At 46.5% G+C, this 22,622-nt stretch overlaps 1 protein-coding gene across 8 annotated transcripts in view; it reads right to left on the bottom strand.

The window, feature by feature from the left end:
- The window catches only part of RBBP8NL (RBBP8 N-terminal like), a 59,182-nt gene that overhangs the window by 12,398 nt on the left and 24,162 nt on the right, over nt 1–22,622 (bottom strand). For all 8 annotated transcript variants that reach the window (XM_081322824.1, XM_081322828.1, XM_081322829.1 and 5 more), the window contains 6 exons: nt 22,099–22,211; nt 20,293–20,365; nt 13,171–13,325; nt 11,525–11,607; nt 3,152–3,315; nt 965–1,751 (listed from right to left, as the gene is read on the bottom strand). In XM_081322824.1, the coding sequence (XP_081178950.1) occupies nt 965–1,751; nt 3,152–3,315; nt 11,525–11,607; nt 13,171–13,325; nt 20,293–20,365; nt 22,099–22,211 (1,375 nt within the window). The remainder of the gene's footprint in view (nt 1–964; nt 1,752–3,151; nt 3,316–11,524; nt 11,608–13,170; nt 13,326–20,292; nt 20,366–22,098; nt 22,212–22,622) is intronic.

Raw genomic sequence — 22,622 nt, 5'->3', positions numbered from 1 at the left:
CGAACTGCTAGGTTGGCAGAAGCTGGGACGAGTAACAGGCACTCACTCTGTTATGCGGCACTCGGGATTCGACCCGCCAAACTGCCGACCTTCTGATCGACAAGGTCAGCGTCCTAACCCACTGAGCCACCGCGTCCCTTAAAATTCAGTGAATTCAGTATTAACTGAAGTCAATTCTCAGGGACCATCAATACTTTAGTGTAGCATAACGGCCTAATTAAACCTTAGCTAGGCCAACGCTATTGACAGGCAAGTGTAATTGTAAGCAATTATAAGTGGCCTCAAAGTACAGGTAGTCCTCAACTTGTGACCACATTTAAGCCCAAAATTTATGTCGCTAAGTGAGTTGTGCCCCATTTTTATGAGCTTTTGCCACAGTCGTTAAGCAAATCGTGTAGTCCTTAAGTGAATCTGGCTCCCCCCATTGACTTTGTTGGAAGCCAGCTGGGACGGTCACAAGTGGTGATCACATGACCCCAATACAGTGCAACGGTCATAAATATGAGTCAGTTGCCAAGCACCCAAATTTTGATCACGTGACCAATGAGTTACCACAGTGGTCACACGTGTGAAAAATCGGTGATAAGTCATTTTTTCCAGTGCCGTTGTAACTTCGAACAGTCACTAAATGAATTGTTATAAGTCAAGGACTACCAGTATGTGTGAATTCTGTGTTTCCCCAAAAATAAGACCCAACCGGAAAATAAACCCTAGCATGGTTTTTCAGGATGCTCATAATGTAAGCCCCATCCACAAAATAAGCCCCAGTTAAGATTGTCAGCCAGACGGACGCATTTAGTTCCATATTTTCCCCAAAATAAACCCTAATGCGTCTTTTGGAGGAAAAATCAATATAAGATCCGGTCTTATTTTTGGGGAAACGCGATAGCTGAATATACAGAGGAAATGGTCGGGGCAGAAATAGCTGAAGAAAAGACATAGAGATGGAAAATATATTTCTTACCGGAGAAACTGCTATAATTTCCTTGGCTCCGGCTGGGAATTGTTCCAGTGGTTGGCTCCCGTAATGCTGTTTCTGGATTATACCAAGCCAGCTGGATAAAGTGGCTTTCTGAACAACAGTGCCTTCGTTCTCATCGTTGCCTGGACTTCGCCCTTCACGTTTCCCTGAGGATTGAGGCCAGTTGGCGCCGCTTTCTCTTCCCTTTCCATAATCCGATAAATCCAGAGGAACTTCGGTGGAATTGTCCTGCCCAGCTGTGGTATTCTCTCCTTGATCCAGGTTTTCTCTACTGACCTGGAACAGCTGCTCCAGTGTATCGTCCATCAAATCTTTTGGGCTGGCTCTTCCCTTTTTCCCTTCTTTGCCGACGCTTGGCAGTGTGGAAGGGCTCTGGCACCAAGACTGATCTGAACTGTCTTCTCTTCTTCCTTTCCCTTCGTGCTGCGGCTGCATCAACAAACAACGGAGTCTCTCTGAGCTGCTAAGAAGCTGGAGCCTGCTTTCCAGGTGACGGTCCTTCATGTACAACACGGCGCCAGGGAGATCCAAGATGGTCGCCTGGTCTTCCCACTCATCCTGGGGCTTCACTCGACTGCCTACTTCCTTAGCCAGTAATAGGTGGTGATGGAAATCTCCCTCTTTGCCGGTGGGGTTATTCCGGAGGCCAAGATGATGCAGGGCTAAACTTTGGTTGAAGAGGTAGAGCTGTTCTTTTTTGGTGGTAAACCTCAGGTTCTCACAAGAAGAGGGGGAAGCCCGGCAATCTGATTTGTTGGGTCGTAGAAATCTAAAAGAATCAGCACCGTCAGCACTTGGAAAACGGACTGCCAAGATTTCATCGTTGTAAGCAGCTCCGGTTCTTCCATAGAGGGACCTAGCACAGGTAGTCCTTGACTTATGACCATAATCGGGACCAGAATTTCCATCGCTAAGCAAGGCGGTTGTTAAACGAGTCGCACCCTGATTTTCTAACCCTTTCTGGCGTTAAACGGATCACTGAGGCTGTTCAGTGAGATTCCAGCAATCCTGCCCCCCCCAATGCCCGAATTTTGATCCTGTGACCATGGGGATGCTGCGAAGGTCATAAGTCATAGTTTTCAGTGCTGCTGTAACTTTGAATGGTTGCTAAATGAACAGCTGCAAGTCAAGGACTACTTGTGCTAACCAGAAGAATTTCCTGCCCCGTGGAGGGCAAGCACAGTAGCTCCCTCCCGATTTATTAAAGCTGCCTGACTTTTTTCAAGGGGGTCTCTCTGAGCCAGAGAAAAAGATGCCACTATTTTAAGAGTCAGTCTAAATTTAAAGAGTCATCTTCTTTAGCAATAGGGCAGCATTTCCCTGCCTTGCCTAAAGCTGAGATCGCGGCTTTAAAGAGGGAGGGAGGGAGGCCTTGCAGAGACCCAAAGCACTTAACAGAATAACAGAGTAACAGAGTTGGAAGGGACCTTGGAGATCTTCTAGCCCAACCCTCTGCTTAAAACCACCCTATACCATTTCAGACAAATGGTTATCCAACCTCTTCTTAAAAGCCTCCAGTGATGAAAGCACCCACAACTTCCAGAGGCAGGTCATTCCACTGGCTAATTGTTCTGACTATTAGGAAAATTCACCTTAACTCTAGGCTGGTTCTCTCCTTGATTAGTTTCTATCTGTTGCTTCTTGTCCTGCCTTCTGGTGCTTTGGAGAATAGCTTGACCCACCTCTTCTTTGTGGCAGCCCCTGAGAGATTGGAACAGTGCTATCATGTCACCCTTAATCCTTTTCATTAAACATGCCCAATTTCTGGAACCGTCCTTTGTATGTTTTAGCCTGCAGCCCCTGATCAACTTTGTTGATCTTCTCTGCACTTTTTCTCGTCTCAACATCTTTTTTACATCATGGCGACCAAAACTGGATGCAGCATTCCAAGTCTGGTCTTACCAAGGTATTATAAAATGGCATTAAGATTTTGCGTCATCTTGATTCTATACCTCTGCTAATGCACACTTCCCTTTTTTAAAGCATGCACAGCCCTAGTGTAAATTACACGCGCATGCATGCACACCCAAGCACACATGGCCAACCCCAGTTTAGCGCCTACTAAACTAATGTACTATGTAGTTCAAGTCCATTCAACTCTTACATCCCTCTCTTTTCTAAAGTCTAAATTTTCCAAATTTCTAAAGAACTGGAGGGATAACCGCTTACACTTCAAAGCTGGGACTTTGGTCGCACTGAGGAGACGGCGGCGTTTTGCTTGGAAGGGGCGGGGATCCACTTTCTGGGTATTCCCTTTCTTGAGAGGAGGTTCGTGATCCTGTTCTCATCAGCTCAATGGCTCCTTGCAATTGGTTGACTTTCTTCTGAGAGCTCTAAAAACGGAGAAGGGAGAGAGGAATAGGCGAGGACAATAAAACTTCAATTTTCGGGACTGATAGAAGATTGTAGCTCAGGTTTGAATTATAGTATCCTTGGTGCTCACTGAGCTTGGTTGTTTTCTTGCAGACATTTCATTGCCCTAGTAGGTAACCTCATCCATGCTAGAAGGGAGTGGGGTTTGCTCTGTATATATATATATAGTAGTTTGCCTGTCAAATGTTATTGGGAGTGTTCTTTATCTTTCTTTATCTTTATTAGACTTATATACTGCCCTTCTCCCGTATGTTCATGGTTGTTTCTTGATTAGGCTGTTATTTACTGATAGATTGCTTGTCTACCAAGCTCCTGGATTGGAGTATTGTTTACTTGTTGATCTAGTTGGTCTAGTATTAATTTAAAGCAAACCCCACTCCTTGTGAAAAAAGTAAGGTTCTGCATTTAGGCAGGAAAAATCAAATGCACAGGTATAGTATAGGTGGTACCTTGCTCGATAGTAGTAACTGTGAGAGGGATCTCGGAGTCCTAGTGGACAATCAGTTAAATATGAGCCAGCAGTGTGCTGCAGCTGCCAAAAAAGCCAACACAGTGCTAGGCTGCATTAACAGAGGGACAGAATCAAGATCGCGTGAAGTACTAATACCACTTTACAATGCCTTGGTAAGGCCACACCTGGAATACTGCATCCAGTTTTGGTCACCACGATGTAAAAAAGATGTCGAGACTCTAGAAAGAGTACAGAGAAGAGCAACAAAGATGATTGGGGGACTGGAGGCTAAAACATATAGGGAACGGTTGCTGGAATTGGGTATGTGTAGTTTAATGAAGAGAAGGGTGAGGGGTGACATGATAGCAGTGTTCCAATATCTCAGGGGCCGCCACAAAGAAGAGGGAGCCAAGCTATTCTCCAAAGCACCTGAAAGCAGGACAAGAAGCAACGGATGGAAACTAGTCAAGGAGAGAAGCAACCTAGAACTAAGGAGAAACTTCCTGACAGTTAGAACAACTAACCAGTGGAACAACCTGCCTCCAGAAGTGGTGAATGCTCCAACACTGGGAGTTTTTAAGAAGAGACTGGACAGCCATTTGTCTGAAATGGTATAGGGTTTCCTGCCTTAGCAGGGGGTTGGACTAGATGACCTCCAAGGTCCCTTCCAACTTCTTCTTCTTCTTCTTCTTCTTCTTCTTCTTCTTCTTCTTCTTCTTCTTCTTCTTCTTCTTCTTCTTCTTCTTCTTCTTCTTCTTCTTCTTCTTCTTCTTCTTCTTCTTCTTCTTCTTCTTCTTATTATTATTATTATTATTATTATTATTATTATTATTATTATTATTACTTTCTAGTTCAGATGATGTTACCCAGTTTGGTTATGAAATGTATGCAAGAAAATGAACAAGCTGAGAGAGCACCAAGGGCCCTGTACTTTAACGGACTTTAAAAGCAATGAACCAAGGCTGAATTTAAAATAGAAATGTACGTAACATTAATTCCCTCTTAAAATCATGTGATTTTTATGTAAGTCATATACATAATGTTGTGTACTGGGTTCTTTGTTGCAAGCAGGAGGCGAGGCGAGAAAGTTCAGGCAGGAACGTGCTTTACTGAATGCAGGAACTGAACTGTTAACCAAGGCTTCTGCGCAGCTATTTATACTGCTGGCCACTAGGCAGCGGCCAATAGGTTTGAAGGAGCCTATTGCCACCCTAGAGCCAACCAATGGTGGTCCTGGAGACTGCTTGTCTGAGGAGCCAGCGACGTTACCCAACTCCTTAATTAAGCAATCTCAAACAGCATTCAAAAACATGTGGTACAGTTCAAGTAAAACAGGCCCAATACATCACACATAAGTTGTCACTTGAAGAACTCTGATGGACAGGGTCCAGGAAGAGAGCTTTCCCTGCCCTTGCCCCCACCCTTTGGAACACCCTCCCCCCCCCTGAGAAGAGACAGTTCCCAACTCACATGGCCTTCCGAAAGGCAGTCAGAACATGGGTCTGTAAACTTGTAGGGGGAGCTCAGAGGAGCTGGGCAGCTGTGGGGCTGGTTAGTCCCCTGAGAGTCCTCCGTTCCCCTTTTAAATAATTTTAGCAGCATTTAATCATCCTTATCTCCTTCTAAATTTTAAATTTTTAATCAATGTTTTTATAATTTATCACTTTACTGTACTCTACCCAGAGTCCCTCTCTGAGGGAGATGGATGGTTCAAAAACATGATAGATAGATGATAATAGTTATAGATAGATAGATAGATAGATAGATGATAGATAGATAGATAGATAGATAGATAGATAGATAGATAGATAGATAGATAGATAGATAGATAGATAGATAGATATAGATATAGATATAGATATAGATATAGATATAGATATAGATATAGATATAGATATAGATATAGATATAGATATAGATATAGATAGATGGATGGATGGATGGATGGACGGACCGACGGACGGACAGACAGATATAGATAGATAGACTGAGAGACAGACAGTTGATGGATGGATGGAGATAAATAGATGGATGAATGGATAGAGATAGATGATCATGATAGATTAGATGGATGGAGACAGATGTAGACAGACAGATAAATAATAGATTGGTGATAGAGAGATAGATAGATAGATATAGACAGATAAATAATAGATTGATGATAGACAGACAGATGCATGAATAGAAATAGATAGGGACAGATAATAGAGATAGATAGATAGAGATAGATAATAGAGGAATGAAGATTAGATAGATAGATAGATAGATAGATAGATAGATAGATAGATAGATAGATAGATAGATAGATACAAACAGATAAATAATAGATGATAGACAGACAGACAGAGGGGAATGAATAGAGATAGAGATAGATTAGATAGATATATGATAGATGGATAAATGGATAGATAGAAATAGATAGAGAGACATACAGATTGATAACCATTTTCCTCTTCCCTAGGAGATATGACAAGGGTTACTTTTTCATTTCTACCCTCCAGGTCTTTTTCTTGGAGGCTGAGAATGAAAATGGTTTCATTAGTTGAATTTGGGTCTCCCCATGGCATGTTTGCCTCTTGGGATGAGTTTAACCCTGGGAGTGCCTGCATCTGGTTTGGGTTAAAAATAATCCTCTGAGATTACAGTAGTTGACTAGGTCAGTTAATTAACCCAGTTTTGCCCGTCCCTACAATACGTTATCTCCCAAGTGATCCAATTAAGTAAGTTATAAGAACAGAGCCCTTAAATTAGAAAGGTCCCAGGAGACCAGTTCATCACAAATATAAATAGATCACTTTGAAGGCTGCAGTTGAAAGAATAATCCCGGGACCTGGCAAGCCAAATTCTCCAGCTTGTATAAAATAGGAACATTAAGCATAATTGCTTATTAAACATAAGGTTAATAATTTGGCAGATGGTCAACATTTTTACAAAGAAGCCCATGACTTGATTCTTTTCTCTCTTCATTTAGGTCAGGGGTGTCCAACCTTGGCGACTTTAAGACTGGTGGACTTCAACTCTGGGCCACTTTGTTATCAACCGCTGCGGTCTGGCCTGCCCCTTTTGGACCGTTTATCCCGCTGCCGCCTGGGCCTTTTCGGCCCGCTTTCCATCGGCGGCGGCGATGGCCTCTCCGGGATTGTTTGTGGCTTCGGCGGCGCCCTGGTGGCAACGGTGATGGCGGCGTCGGCGTCTGCAGCGGCGCTCCGGCAATGGCAGCGGCCCCGATGGCTCGGCGGGGGTGTTATGGCCGACCTGCCTTCTCCTCTGCCTGTTCTGCATGCTCCAGATGGTCTGGCATCCCCATTGTTCCTGGTGGCCCCGAAGGTTCCTGGGTTAGCCGGTTAACCCCGGTGGAGCCCAGTGGAGCCCAGTGGACCCTGGTTATTCCGGAGGATCCTGGAAGACCTACGTTCTCCATCGCACCTGTTGTGATCTGGTTGGTGCCGCTGGATTTTGAGGGGGCTCCGGGGAAATCAGTAGACTTGGGGGAATCAGACTTTGTTGATCACACTCTGGAAGGCTCCAATGACTATAGAACTGAGGGCCCATGGAGTTGTGATCAGGTACAACCTCCTGGAATGGCGGAGCAGTGGGGGACCTCGCCGTTAGCAGACCAGACTATGATGGCTTGTTATGTTATTTTACTCCTGCCTTTACATACCATTGTGCATTGCCCTTTACACAGCATCCCCAAAGGATTCAGAGGACCCTGGGTATTAGCCACCGTGAGAGGGTGGCTTGAATTTACATCTGCTGCCCCTAGAAGTGAGAGCTCTATGGGGCATGCTATATCCAGAGTGGTTGTTTCAGACCACCATCCCCCCCGGGAATTGGCTCTGCGGCCGTCGTGAGAGGACGGTGGTCGGCCTGCCCGGGGGGTTCACCCAGCTGAGTGGCAGCGGCTGGGCGGAGGTCTGGGACACCTATATATCCTCTGTTTAGATCCTCCTTACTGACTGACTATCAACTATGGACTGCCTTCTATCTGGACTACTCCTTATGCCTTCTCTTAAATATTCTTGCACGGACTTGCTCGCCCTCAGGGGTGCTCCCCCTTCCTGGGTGCGACCCGCCTTTCTAGCCGCTTATGATCTCGAGGAAGGGCCCATTTATTGGGACCCTGAGAGATGGCTGGGCACGGGTAGGGGCCTTCGACGGAAACCCAACAAGAGGCCCCTGGTTAGTTTTCTTTCTAAATTTTTTAGGGGGTTAGCGAGGGGGGAGGGTACTCCTTTTGGTTGTTTGGACAAGGGGGGCAGTCCAACAACCTCTGTTCAGGCCAGTGCCAAGGTAGATCGCGGGGGGGAGGAGCGGGGGTCGGTTGCCTCTGGGGCCCCAGGGCTGGTCGTGGGATTACCTATTCCCACGACGTTAGGGAATGGCAGCAGGTGTAGGAGCAGAGGGCCGTATCGATCTCAGGGAAGGCCTCTCCGCTGCTTACAAGCGGTGAGGCACTCCGACACTCTGGCTCCGCCCCGAGGTCCCGGGAGTGAGGATGTGCAGCCTCCTGAGCTCCGGCTGGTGTACTTGAATGCCAGGTCTGTCGCTAATAAAGCCCCTCTCGTCCGCGATTTGGTCGAGGGTGAGCAGGCGGACCTGGCTTGCATCACAGAGACTTGGTTGGGCCCAGAGGGCGGGATTCCTCTGGTTGACCTTTGCCCACCAGGTTTCCGGGTGCTACACCGGCCTTGGGCTCAGGGTAGGGGCGGGGGTGTGGCTGTTGTTATGAGGGAGACCTTGTGTCCGCGGGAGGCCACCGTTCCCCAGATAGTCGGGTGTGAGTCTCTCTTTTTGAGATGCGGCCCTGGTGCGCAGTTGGGCTTGCTGCTGGTGTACCTTTCGCCTAGTCACACAGCAGCAGCCCTGCCTGAGCTTCTCGATGTCCTCTCTGGGTTGGTGATTGAGTTCCCGAAACTTATAGTTTTGGGGGAACTTCAATCTACCATCGCTGGGAGGATCATCTGAGCTGGCTCGGGAGTTCATGGCTTCCATGACGGCCATGGACCTGACGCAAGTAATTTCGGGACCGACTCATGAGGGAGGCCACACCCTTGACCTAGTTTTCTTATCTGGACGGTGGTTAGATGATCTTGGTGGGGGCTCCCCAATTGTTATGCCCCTGTCATGGACCGATCATCATCTCCTGCGGCTGGTCTTCCGTTTTGCCACCCCCCGCCGTGGGTGCGTGGAACCAATTAAATGGTACCGCCCCAGACAATGGATCCCGAGAGGTTCCAGGCGGCGCTGGGGTCCCCACCTGCCTCCCTTGCTCACAGCTCGGCAGATGCCTTAGTGGAAGCCTGGGAAAGGGCAGCCACTGAGGCTCTTGACCGAGTTGTACCCTTGCGGCCCCTGACCCGGTGCAGATCCTGTCGAGCTCCATGGTTCTCCGCGGAGCTCCGGGAGATGAAGCGTCGGAGACGGGGCCTAGAGAGCGGTTGGAGATCCAGCCGATCCGAATCCGACCGATTGCGACTAAGAGCCTATATTAGGTCTTATCTCGCTGCGATAAGGGAGGCGAGGTCTAACCACTTCGCTACCCTTATCGCGTCCGCAGATAATTGCCCGGCCGCCCTGTTTAGGGTGACTCGCTCCCTCCTGAATCAAGAGGTGAGGGAAGAACCCTTGCAGGGTCGTGCCGAGGAGTTTAACCAACATCTGTCGGACAAAATCGCTCGGATTCGGACCGGTCTGGACTCTGACTGGGCAGAGTCTGGCGATCAGGACGCGGGCGGTCTTGTCGATATTACCTGGGAGGAGTTTGATTCTGTGACTCCGGAGGAAGTGGACAGGATCATGGGGAGGCTGAGCTCCACCATATGTTTATTGGACCCGTGCCCTTCCTGGCTGGTTTATGCAGCCCGGGAGAGGACACGCAGCTGGTTCCAGGCAGTTATATCGGCTTCTCTGAATGAGGGTAGCTTCCCCGCCGTCTTGAAAGAGGCGGTGGTGAGGCCTCTCCTCAAGAAGCCTGTCTTGGACCCAGCTGTATTGAACAACTTTCGTCCCGTCTCCAACCTTCGCTTTCTTGCGAAGGTTGTTGAGAGTGTGGTGGCGCATCAGCTCCCTCTGGTCCTGGATGAAGCGGATTATCTAGACCCGTACCAATCGGGTTTCAGGCCCGGGTACAGCACGGAGACGGCATTGGTCGCGCTGGTGAATGATCTCTGGAGGGCTCGGGACAGGGGACATTCCTCTGTTCTAGTCCTATTAGACCTCTCAGCGGCTTTCGATACCATCGACCATGGTATCTTGCTGCGGCGTCTCAGGGGATTGGGAGTGGGAGGCACGGTTTTACAGTGGTTCTCCTCCTATCTCCAGGGACGTTCGCAGTCGGTGTTGACAGGAGGGCAGAGGTCGACCGCGAGGTCTCTCGTTTGTGGAGTTCCTCAGGGGTCGGTCCTCTCGCCTCTCCTGTTCAACATCTATATGAAACCGCTGGGTGAGATCATTCGTGGTTTTGGAGTTGGGTATCATCAGTACGCTGATGATACCCAGCTTTTCCTTTTGACCCCAAACCACCCCAGTGATGCCCTCAACGTGATGTCCCGTTGCCTGGAGGCGGTTCGGGTCTGGATGGGGAGGAACAGACTTCAACTCAACCCCGACAAGACTGAGTGGCTTTGTATACCTTCATCCCGGGTCTATTTGGATATTCCACCTCTTTCTATGGGGGGTGAACTATTACCCCCCCGTAGATAGGGCTCGCAACTTGGGAGTCCTCCTAGATTCATGGCTTACCTTGGAAGATCACATAGGGGCTGTGACTAGGGGGGCTTTCGCCCAGGTTCGCCTGGGATGATCTATGCACGGTCACTCACGCGCTCGTGACCTCTCGACTAGACTACTGCAACGCTCTCTACATGGGGCTGCCCTTGAGGACCACCCGGAGGCTCCAACTGGTACAGAATGCAGCCGCGAGAGTTGTGTTGGGAGTCTCCCGATACTCCCATGTTACACCTCTGCTCCGTGAGCTGCATTGGTTACCAGTTGTCTTCCGGGTGAGATTCAAGGTACTAGTAATGGTGTTCAAAGCCCTACATGGCAGGGGTCCGGAGTACCTTAGGGAACACCTGCTGCCGGCATCAACTTCCCTCCGCCCTGTGCGTTCCCACAGAGAGGGCCTCCTCAGGGTGCCACCGGTCAGAGAATGTCGATTGGTGGCCCCCAGGGGGAGATCCTTCTCTGTGGGCGCCCCGGAGCTATGGAATCAGCTACCGGCTGAGCTCCGGACGGCGCCCGATCTTCGCTCCTTTCGCCGCGAGCTAAAAACATACTTTTTTGAACAAGCTGGCCTGGCCTGATGGGGAACTGGGGGGGTTGTTATTGTTATTTTATTGGGGTTTTAAGATGTATTAATTGTTTTTAGTATGAGCATACATTTAATTATTTTTTAACTTTTGTAATCCTGTATTTTTATTCTTGCCCTGTTCACCGCCCTGAGTCCTTCGGGAGAAGGGCGGTATAGAAATATTATTAAATTAAATTAAAATTAAACTCCCAGAATTCCTCAGCCAGCCATGTCATGCTGACTAGGGAATTCTGGAAGTTGTAGTCCACAGGTCTTAAAGTTGGACACCCCTGATCTAGGCTGTTTCCAGCTAATAATTTAGATTTTCATCTTCAGGAGACCTTTTAGCCCAAAGTCAAGAATCAAATGTGAGGAGGGAAGACAAAAAAGAAAAAAGACAAGGGTCAGATGGGGAATTGTTTACCATATCAAGAACATGGTCTCCCTGGAGAAGGATGTTAGGGGCGATTCTGCTTTCTGGAGAAAATCTGTGTTCAGGAGACTGATCTGTAACAAGAAAAGACCACAAACACTTATTTCAGACAACGTAGTGCTGCAAATGGAGACTGTTCTCTTCTTAAACTGCAAGCCATTCTTCCCAACCTGGATCTCTCTGGATCTGCTGACAATCCAGTTCCTAAAATTGCTAACCAACATGACCTCCCATAAGATATACTGGAAATTCTGGGGGTTTTAGTCCCAATCCACTGGGAAGGCACTAAGTACAATGGATCCATTTGGCTCAGTGCCAGTAATCCTCAACTTACGACCACAATCGGGATTCGAATTTCCATTGCAAAGCAAGATGGTCGTTAAGTGAGCCCTGCCTGATTTTTAATGGTCTTTTTTGCCACGGTTGTTAAGTGAATCACTGCAGTTGTTACGCAATTCATGCAGCTGTTAAGCAAATCCGGCCTCTCCCATTGGCTTTGTTTGTTAGAAGCCAGCTGGGAAGGTCGCAAACGGAAAGCACGTGAGCCTTGGACACTGCAACCCTCGTAAGTACAAGCCAGTTGCCAAACACCCAAATTTGCCAGGTTGTAAGTCACCCAGAGTCACGTGTCTGCCAGACAGGTGGCATATACATTCAATTAATAAAATAATAAAATCAAAATAAATAATACATTTGAACAAATAAATAAATACATTGTCATCATATGAGCATGGGAATGCTGTGATCGTTTTAAGCGTGAAGGCCAGCCCTAAGTCACTTTTTCCAGTGCCCTTGTAACTTCAAATGGTCACTAAATGAATGGTTGTAAGTCAAGGACTACCTGTACCACTAATTCTGGTTGAGAGCAACAGGGCATGGTTTTAGGCAAAAAAAAAATTCCCAGCATTTCCTGAAGAAGTGACTTAAATCTGGGCTCTCTGACATGCAAAGCAGGGAAATAGAACAGAACAGAACAGAACAGAACAGAACGGAACAGAATAGAATAATAGAATGGAACAGAACAGAACAGAATAGAATAATAATGGAATGGAATGGAATAGAACAGAACAGAACAGAATAATAATGGAATGGAATGGAATGGAATAGAATAGAACAGAACAGAACAGAATAATAATGGAATGAAATGGAGTGGAGTGGAATAGAACGCAATAGAATAGAATAGAATAGAATAGAATAGAATAGAATAGAATAGAATAGAATAGAATAGAATAGAATAGAATAGAATAGAATAATAATGGAATGGAAGGAATAGAATAGAATAGAATAGAATAGAATAGAATAGAATAGAATAGAATAGAATAGAATAGAATAGAATAGAATAGAATAGAATAGAATAGAGTTAGAAGGGACCTTGGAGGTCTTCTAGTCCAGCCCCCTACTTAAGCAGGAGAACCTATACCCATGGTGGCAAAAGCAGAGTTAACAGAGCTGAAAGGGACCTTGGAGGTCATGTAGTCCAACCCCCTGCTCAGGCAGGAAACCCTATACCATTTCAGACAAATGGTTGTCCAATCCAATATCCTAAGGTAGTGTCTCTCTTCTGCTGGATGTTCTACTAGGCTCCAGATCTAGAACTGACTGAAAAGTAAACTGGGCCCAGTGGCAGGACAACGTGCCTCCTTCCAGTGTCTCGTGATACTCGTCTTCTCTGTTTGGGCTGAGGTTTTTCCCCGCACTCAGTTTCCTGCTTCGGCTGGAGAGGATGGACAAAGACAAGTCTGGGGCGAAGTTTCCTTCTCTGGGCTGCCCTTTGAAAGCCTTCGGCCTGTCCCTGTTGCCGCACATAGGAAGCAAACAGAAACAGAGATGAAACGAGAGAGGGTTTAAAGGCATCTGTCTGGATATCTCGTGTGGTTTTTATAACCGCTCTGGAAATGAAATAAAAAAAAAACCAGAAGCCAGGCGTCTTTGGCACTGGGCCACTTGAGAATGCCACGCCGTAAAATATCCCAGATCAAATACGAGGACTTTGCTTTTATCCTTGTTTATTCACGCCACATTTATGTCTCTTGCAAGCAGTGGCATGGAGTGCAGCAAAGCATTTTATGGAGATGTTTTGGGTGAGCGGGGGGACCCGTGATGTCAGAGGGGAAATGTGAGGAGTCTGGTATTTTTATTATTGTCACATGACTCAGCCAACTTTATGGCAGTAGTAAAGTTGGCTCAGTCCTAAGTGTGTGCAGATAGTCCTCAACTTACAATTCATTTATTTATTTTATTTTTATTTTAATTCCATTTATATCCCGCCCTTCTCCGAAGACTCAGGGCGGCTTACAAGCTAGTGATCATTTGTCCTTACAACGGCACTGAACAACGTGACTTAGGAACTATTTTTCACATTTCCACTGTTGCAGCATCCCCATGGTCACGTGATCAAAATTCAGATGCTTGGCAGCTGGTTCATACTTACGACGGTGGCAGTGTCCCAGAGTCATATGATCCCCTTTTGCGACCTTCTGACAAGCCAAGTCAATGGGGAAGCCAGAGTCACTTAACAACCGGGTTGCTAATTTAATACTTGCAGTGGTTGTAAAAGAGAAAAGCTGTGAAACAGAGCAAAATTAGCTTAAAAGCTAATGAATTTTGGGCTCAGTTATGGACGTAAGTCGAGAACTACAGCACTAATTTAGAGGAAACCCTTTTGTTAGTTCTCTAGTTGTGGGGTCCTTCGTGGTCTCTGAGTTTAATTGTTTTCTTGCAGACATTTCTAGATAACTAGGCAACATTATGGTCAACATCATCATCCGTTAGCTGTATTTGTGAAGGAGCTTAATAGGACATTCTTCAAGGCTTTGTCAGGTGACAATTCAGGCATCACAGGATGTCTCTATTTTTCTGTATTAAATGATGAAGAACATGATATGGGACTGTTTTGACGTGGTGGCTCAGTGGGTTAGGACGCTGAGCTTGTCGATCAGAAGGTCGGCAGTTTAGTGGGTCAAATCCCGAGTGCCGCGTAGCAGAGTGAGCGCCTGTTACTCGTCCCAGCTTCTGCCAACCTAGCAGTTCGAAAGCACGTAAAAATGCAAGTAGAAAAATAGGGACCACTACGGTGGGAAGGTAACAGCGTTCTGTGCGCCTCTGGCGTCTAGGCATGCCGGCCACATGACCACGGAGACATCCTCGGACAAGCGCTGGCTCTTCGGCTTTGAAACGGAGATGAGCACCGGCCCCTAGAGTTGGAAACGACTAGCACGCATGTGCGGGGGAAACTTTACCTTTCCCTTTAAAACCAGGACAATCTGTTGCAGGGGATGGGCTTTCTTTATGCTCTGCAAAGGAGTCTACATTTCCTAAAATTACAGCATTTTTTTTAAAAAAAAAATCTAAACATTTAACATGGTCCAAATAATGCATCATCTTCTAAATAAATAAATAAATAAAGTGGCATTAAATTTTATCCATGCAACCAAGTCTTGATTTAGTGGACTTCAGATGCAACGGGAAACATCCTTTCATCGTTTCAGGCGAGTCTAAATGCCAGGCTACGCAGACGGTGTTGTGCATGTGTAATATCCCAAATTCTATTTCACAGGCATTTGGGTGTAGCCAGCATCCTTTCCTTCCAGTAGTTAAAATAAAGATTTGCTGCATTTTTTAGTTGGAGGAACTGCTTTCCAGGCTGCGAGGTGGGATTGCACAATAAAAGGGTCATCCCTGATCTAGTGGAAATATCTTTGGCACAAACGGCCCAAGGTCACTGCCTGAGCGATCCGATTTGTGCAATTCTTCGTTCATCTCAAAGGGGTCAACTGCAACTCCCAATGAACAGAATAGCATAGAGCTGGAAGGGACCTTGGAGGTCTTCTAGTCCAGCCCCCTGCTCAAGCAGGAGAACCTATACCATCTCAAGACAGGTGATTGTCCAGTCTCTTCTTAAAAATCTCCAGTGATGGCATGCCCACGATTTCTGGAGGCAAGCTGTTTCCACTGGTTGATTGTCCTCACTGTCAGGAAGTTTCTCCTTAATTCCAGGTTGTTTCTCTCTTTGATCAATTTCCAACCATTGTTTCTCGTCCTTCTCTCTGGTGCTCTGGTGAACAACGGGACCCCATCTGTCTTGTGGCAGCCCCTCAGATACTGGAACACTGCTGTCATGTCTCCCCTATTTCTTCTTTTCTTTAGACTAGCCAAACCAAAGTCCCGCAGCCGTTCTTCATATGTTTTAGTCTCCAGGCCTTAGATCATCTTAGTTGCTCTTCTCTGAATTTTTTCCAAACTGTCAACATCTCTTTTGTGATATGGTGACCAAAACTGGCTGCAGTATTCCAGGTGTGGTCTTATTAGGGCTGATCTTACTTTGGTTTTACCCTTGAAAAGCCTTTGGAAGTTTAGCTGTTTCCTCACTATAGCCTCACCTAGAGCAGAGAGGACTGGGATCAAGCGTGGTAATCAGGAAGGAACGCTTTCTTCACTGCCAGGCTTATATTTCACGAGGCTTCCTCCGGCTAAATTTAAATACAGCAATAGTGCCATCTGCTGACAGTTGAAGTCACTTTCTAGAACATAGAATGAAGGTAGTCCTGGACTTACGACAGGGGTAGGCAACCTTGGCTCTTTTATGACTCGTGGACTTCAACTCCCAGAATTCCTGAGCCAGCCATGCTTACTTACGGCAACCAATGAGCCCCAAATTTCTGTTGTTAAGGGAGACATTGGTCAAAGGAGTTTTGCCCCGCGTTGTGACATTTCTTGTCACAGTTGTTAAGTGAATCAGTGTGGTTGTTCAGTTAGTAAGCTAGTTGTGAAGTGAATCTGGCTTCCCCATTGACTTTGTTTGTCAGGTGGTCCCAAAAGATGGATCACGTGATTCCCGGGACACTGTGACCGTCATAAATATGAACCAGTTGCCAAGCATCCAAAGTTTTGATCACATGACCCTGGGGATGCTGCAAACGTCGTAACTGTGAAAAATAGTCATAAGCCACTTTTTTCAGTGTCGTTGTAACTTTGAATGGTCACTGAATGAATGTTGTAAGTCGAGGACTATCTGTAATAGGTTTGGAAGGGGCCTTGGAGGTCTTCCACTTCAGCTCCCTGCTCAATCAAAACCCTATACACCAGGGGTAGGCAACCTTGGCTCTTTTATGACTCGTGGACTTCAACTCCCAGAATTCCTGAGTCAGCATGGCTCAGCATGGAAACCTCTCCCTTTCCCCTCAGCATGGCCGGATCAGGAATTCTGGGAGTTGAAGTCCACGAGTCATAAAAGAGCCAAGGTTGCCTACCCCTGCCCTATACCATTGTGGACAAAGGGCTATCCCAGGGGTCGGCAACCTAAAAAAGGAAAAGAGCCACCGGGAACCAGTTCCCTCACAAATTAAAAAAACTGGGAGCCGCGTGCGTGTGTCCATGCACGCGCATGCGCAAAAAACGTTTTGCGCATGCGCACGCGGTTGCCATTTTTTAAAAAAGTGAGATGGAACCGGTTCCCGGTTGCCCGACGGCGACGGCCCGTCTGCAAAGCTGCCGCTTTCGGCAGCTTTGCAGATGGGCCGCGGCAGCTTCCTCAAAGAGCGACACCGCGGCCCGTTCGCGCGGAGGTACGCACGCACCTCTCCAAAGGTTTGGGGAGGTGCGCGCGCAGCTCCGCCCATTCGGGGAGGTGCGCGCGCACCTCTCGGAACGGGCCGCGGCATCGCTCTTTGAGGAAGCTGCCGTGGCCCATCTGCAAAGCTGCCGCTTTCGGCAGCTTTGCAGACGGGCCGCGGCAGCTTCCTCAAAGAGCGACGCCGCGGTCCGTTCGCGCGGAGGTACGCGCGCACCTCTCCAAAGGTTTGGGGAGGTGCGCGCGCACCTCCGCCCATTCGGGGAGGTGCGCGCGCACCTCTCCAAACGGGCGGTGCCACTCTCCATTTGGAGAGGTGCGCGCGCACCGGGCGGCTGGGAGCCGCAGAAGACGGCTCAAAGAGTCTATCCAGTCTCTTCTTGAAAACCTTCAGCGATGGAGCACCCACAACCTCTGGAGGCAAGCTGTTCCACTGGTTAATTGTTCTCACTGTCAGGAAATTTCTCCTAGGTTGGTTCTCTCCTTGATTAGTTTCCACCCATTACTTCTTCTCTTGCCCTGTGGTGCTTTGGAGAGCAGGTATCTTTCTCTTCTCTGTGAGAGCCACTCAATATTAGAAGATTGCTATTGTATCACCCCTCGTCCTTCTCTTACAGTAGACACACCTGGTTCCCACAAACAATTTAGCCTCCAGATCCCTTATCTTCTTTGTTGCTCTTCTCTGAAGTCTTCCTAAGGTTTCAGCATATTGTTTTTATATTTATATTATATTTATGGCTTCCCAGCCATAAATTATCACCAATGCCTTGGAAGCTCAACAGCATTAAATCAATGAATGCTGAAGTCATCTTTGGAAAAGACCCATGAAATCTCGGATAGTTTATATATCATGGTTCCACTGCCAGCCATTCTGGCTTCCCAGAGCTAAAACAAACTTTACTGTAAAAAAAGCCAGAGGAGATAACGAAAAACTTGAGCAACTTTCAACGACAAGGACCAAAATGGCAAGTTTAGGATAGAGATAAGCTGAGTGTCATGGTTCTGATAAATGAGACAATTCAAACAAATTGCAGGCGTATTATTTATCTAAAATGTCTTAGTCATGAAACGAAACATCGGCACTCATGGAGGGATGCCAGAATCTGAAATCTCCTCCCCCCAAACCCATCATAACACACATACAATCCCCGCCCTTATCTACACGTCGTAAATCACATTATCCAATTAGTTTGACATATGAGATTTCACTTCCCATTCTGTACGGGGGCTTTTGCAATCTTATCACAACTTCCGGGTGATTTCCTCCCTCCCAAATGAAGCAATTAAAGTAACAGGCTGTCTCTTATATTGTCAGTGCAAAAACATGTCAATGTTTGCAGCATTGACACTGAGGGGGTCCTTGGTGCTCTCTGAGCTTGCTTGTTTTCTTGCAGATGTTTTGTTACTCAAACTAGGTATAGCACTGATGATGTTACCTAGTTTGGGTAATAAAATTTACATCTGCAAGAAAACAGGCTAGCTCAGAGAGCACCTCATGTCAACCCTGAGCTACAAAAATCCCCCTTTATTAATAGAGATAAGCTGTCAAACACATGAATTTTGCCCGTGTGATTGTGGGGATGCTGTGATGGGTGTGTGAGAACCATCATTTTTTTCATTTGACTTGACATTTGTCAAACCAAGTCATTTTTACAGTGAGGGGGTCCTTGGTACTGTCTGAGCTTGCTTGTTTTCTTGTGGACATTTCATTATCCAAACTAGATATAGCACTGCTATAGCACTGATGATGTTACCTAGTTAGGGGAATGAAACGTCTGCAAGAAAACGAGCAAGCTCAGACAGCACCAAGGAGCCTACAAATATTCTCCTTCATTGGCATTTTAACGATGCTCTTGTAACTTGGAACAGTTGTTAATCGAATGATTGTAAGTAGAGAACTACCTGTACTTTACACATTTTTCAGATAGTGATGGAAAAGCCAAACACTAGTGCTAAACATTCACTTGAACACCTGCATTAGACAGTCTCTCAATAGAGAATTACATACAGGTAAAGGTAAAGGTTCCCCCGCACATGCGTGCTAGTCGTTTCTGACTCTAGGGGCCGGTGCTCATCTCCGTTTCAAAAGCCAAAGAGCCAGCGCTTGTCCGAGGACGTCTCCGTGGTCATGTGGCCGGCATGACTGGACGCCAAAGGCGCACGGAACGCGGTTACCTTCCCACCGTAGTGGTCCCTATTTTTCTACTTGCATTTTTACGTGCTTTCGAACTGCTAGGTTGGCAGAAGCTGGGACGAGTAACAGGCGCTCACTCTGCTACACGGCACTCGGGATTCGACCCGCCAAACTGCCGACCTTCCGATCGACAAGCTCAGCGTCCTAACCCACTGAGCCACCGCGTCCCTACATACAGGTAGTCATCGACTTAAATCCACAACTGAGCCCAACCTTTCCATTGCTAAGCAAGATAGGTGTTAAGCCAAGTTTTAACCCCATTTTATGACCTTTCTTGACCAGTTGTTAAGGAATCACTGCAGTTGTTAAGTTAGTAACATGGTTGTTAAGTGAATCTGGCTTCCCCATTGACTTTGCTGGTCAGAGTTGATCACATGACCCCGGGACACTGCAACTGTCATAAATGCATGCCAGTTGCCAAGTGTCTGAATTTTGATCACGTGACCATGGGGATGCTGCAATGGTCATAAGTGTGAAAAATGGTTCAAGTCCCTTTTTTCAGCGCCATTGTAACTTTGAGTGGTCGCTAAACAACCGGTTGTAGGCTGAGGACTGTGTATATCAAGATGTAGAAGCCTTTCTGATCCGCTAGATTTCTTCAGGGCAGACGTTTGAGTACTCTGTTTTGGAGCCTTTATGCAAGTTCTCATTTGCAGGCTAAAAAATATGGTCCAGCCACAGGTTTTTCTATTTGTGGAAGGACTTATCCTCTTTCCAAACAGAACCAGGACATTTTCTTCTCCAGTAATGGAATGTGAAGCCTACCAGAAGCTCTTGAGATCCTTCAAATCCATCTTGCTTTGAACTCTCAAGTGTGCAGAGCTGAAATCTAATTGGCCAAGGAGCCTTAGACGTTTCTCAGACCTTCTCAAGACACATCACCTTTCTGGGAGAAAAGCATTCTGGGACAGCCCACCTTTGCTAGGAAGACGTCAGCCATATTGGCTTGACTTAGAAGTATCCCAAACAGCAAGAGATAAAGTTAGAAAAGCTTACTCAGGGCCACATAACCTCTTCAGCTCTTCTTTCACGCTCTTGTTTTCTTCTCTCAGCTTATTCATTTCATTAGCTGGAATGGAAAAAAAAGGAGGAAAAATGTTGAATTAGATCAACTTTCCCTGGCCCAAATCTTCTGACAGGGAGAACAATCAACCAATGGAACGGTTTGCCTTCAGATGTTGTGGAAGCTTTCAAGAAGAGACTAGACAGCCATCTGTCAGAAATGGTATAGGGTCTCTTGTTTAAGCAAGGGGTTGGACTAGATGACCTATACAGTCCCTTCCAATTCTGTTATTCTATTCTATATCTTATGGCTGAGATGGTGTCAATGTTATATCAGAACATATATGTCACAGGCCAAGGGCTACCAGGTATCTGAACAGTCAGAGGAAGTCACGGACAATTGGACTGTTTAATATTCTTTGCATCTGTCACAAAACTTACAATGAAAAACTACCCCCCCCCCTATAAATCTACACGTGTAATACAAGAAATGGTATTTTCCATCATCAGAAAGACTGGTTTCTGATACTATACATTACTGCAGGATCCAATCTGGGTCAGTCACCAGGACCAGAAGTTAGACTTCTGAGCTTTCAGACTTGTTCTGGAGCCCATCCACAGGGAACTTCTCTCGCTCCAGAGTGTTGGGCTACACTGCAGGGGTAGGCAACCTTGGCTCTTTTATGACTTGTGGTCTTCAACTCCCAGAATTCCTCAGCCAGCATGGCTCAGCTTGGAAACCTTTCCCTTTCCCCTCAGCATGGCTGGCTCAGGAATTCTGGGAGTTGAAGTCCACGAGTCCTAAAAGAGCCAAGGTTGCCTACCCCTGGTCTAGGGCATTTCAGTGTATTGGTTAAGCATTACCTCAGGGATAGGCAACCTTGGCTCTTTTAGGACTCGTGGACTTCAACTCCCAGAATGGCTGGCTCAGGAATTCTGGGAGTTGAAGTTCACAAGTCATAAAAGAGTCAAGGTTGCCTACCCCTGGGCTACAGGATCACAACACATTCTGGTGAGAGAGAAGTTCCCTGAGGATGGGCTCCAAAACGAGTCCGAAAGCTCAGAAGACTAAACCTCTGGTCCTTGTGACTGACCCAGACTTGATCCTGCAACATTATCCCAGGAAACGTCTATTTGCCTTCATTCGTGACTACAGGAAGTCCTTGGCTTACGACCACAATTGAGCGCAAACTTTCTGTTGCTAAGTGAGAGATTTGTTACGTGAGTTTTCTTGCCATAATTGTTAAGTGAATCACCGCAGTTGTTAAGTTAGAAACAGGGTTGTAAAGTCAATCTGGCTTCCCCCATTGAGTTTAGTTGTCAGAACAGTGAGAACAATTAACCAGTGGAATAAATTGCCTCCGGAAGTTGTGCGTGCCCCATCACTGGAGGCTTTTAAGAAGGACTGGACAGCCATTTGTCTGAAATAATATAGGGTCTCCTATATAAGGGGTTAGATTAGAAGACCTCCAAGGTCCCTTCCAACTCTGTTATTCTATGTGCAGATCACAAAAGGTGATCATGTGATCCCGGGACACTGCAACCGTCATAAATATGAGCCCGTTGCCAAGCATGTGAATTTTGTCCGTGTGGCCATGGGGATGCTATAATGGTTGTCAGTGTGAAAAACGGTCACAAGTCCCTTTTTCAGTGATGATGTAACTTCAAACAGTCACTAAACGAACGGTTGTAAGTCGAGGACTACCTTTACCCATATTGTATAAAGTCGGCAACTTCAAAAATTTTCTACCGGGGAATCCTCTATTCAATCTAATCCAGGTATTTATTTGCTGCACTTACTGAGGATGAAGATGTGCTGAAGACTTTGAAAATGGGCCTTCATGAACTCATGTTGTTTCTTCTTTGCAAGTTCTTGAGTCACTTGGCATCGGTCGCACAGCCCAGCTCGCAACCTTCGAAGTCATAAAAATAGCAGTGTGACATTTTTAGAGCACCAAAACCAGTTGGGAGCAGACATACCAAACCAACCCCACTTGTCAGTACTTCAAGCTAGACCAGACTTGGAAACCAAATTCATAAAAGCTAATACTACTTTTATTATAAGATTCCAGTAACAGAATCTTGTAAGTCTCAATGTGCTTCCCTCCTCCCTCTGTTTATTTTTGTGAAAACTGGGGAGGGTCTTATCTACGACACTTTCTCGAATTACATTTCTGCCTGGAACTCAAATTTCTGTTCTCCGACCTTCTAGACCAGGAGTAGGCAACCTTGGCTCTTTTATGACTCGTGGACTTCAACTCCCAGAATTCCTCAGCCAGCCATGCTGAGGGGAAAGGGAGAGGTTTCCAAGCTGAGCTCTGCTG

The sequence above is a fragment of the Vipera berus genome (genome assembly GCF_964194415.1).
Source record: "Vipera berus genome assembly, chromosome: 3".
Taxonomy (NCBI): Eukaryota; Metazoa; Chordata; class Lepidosauria; order Squamata; family Viperidae; genus Vipera; species Vipera berus.
Note: the sequence above shows the minus strand (reverse complement) of the source record. Positions and strands in the feature narration are given on the sequence as shown.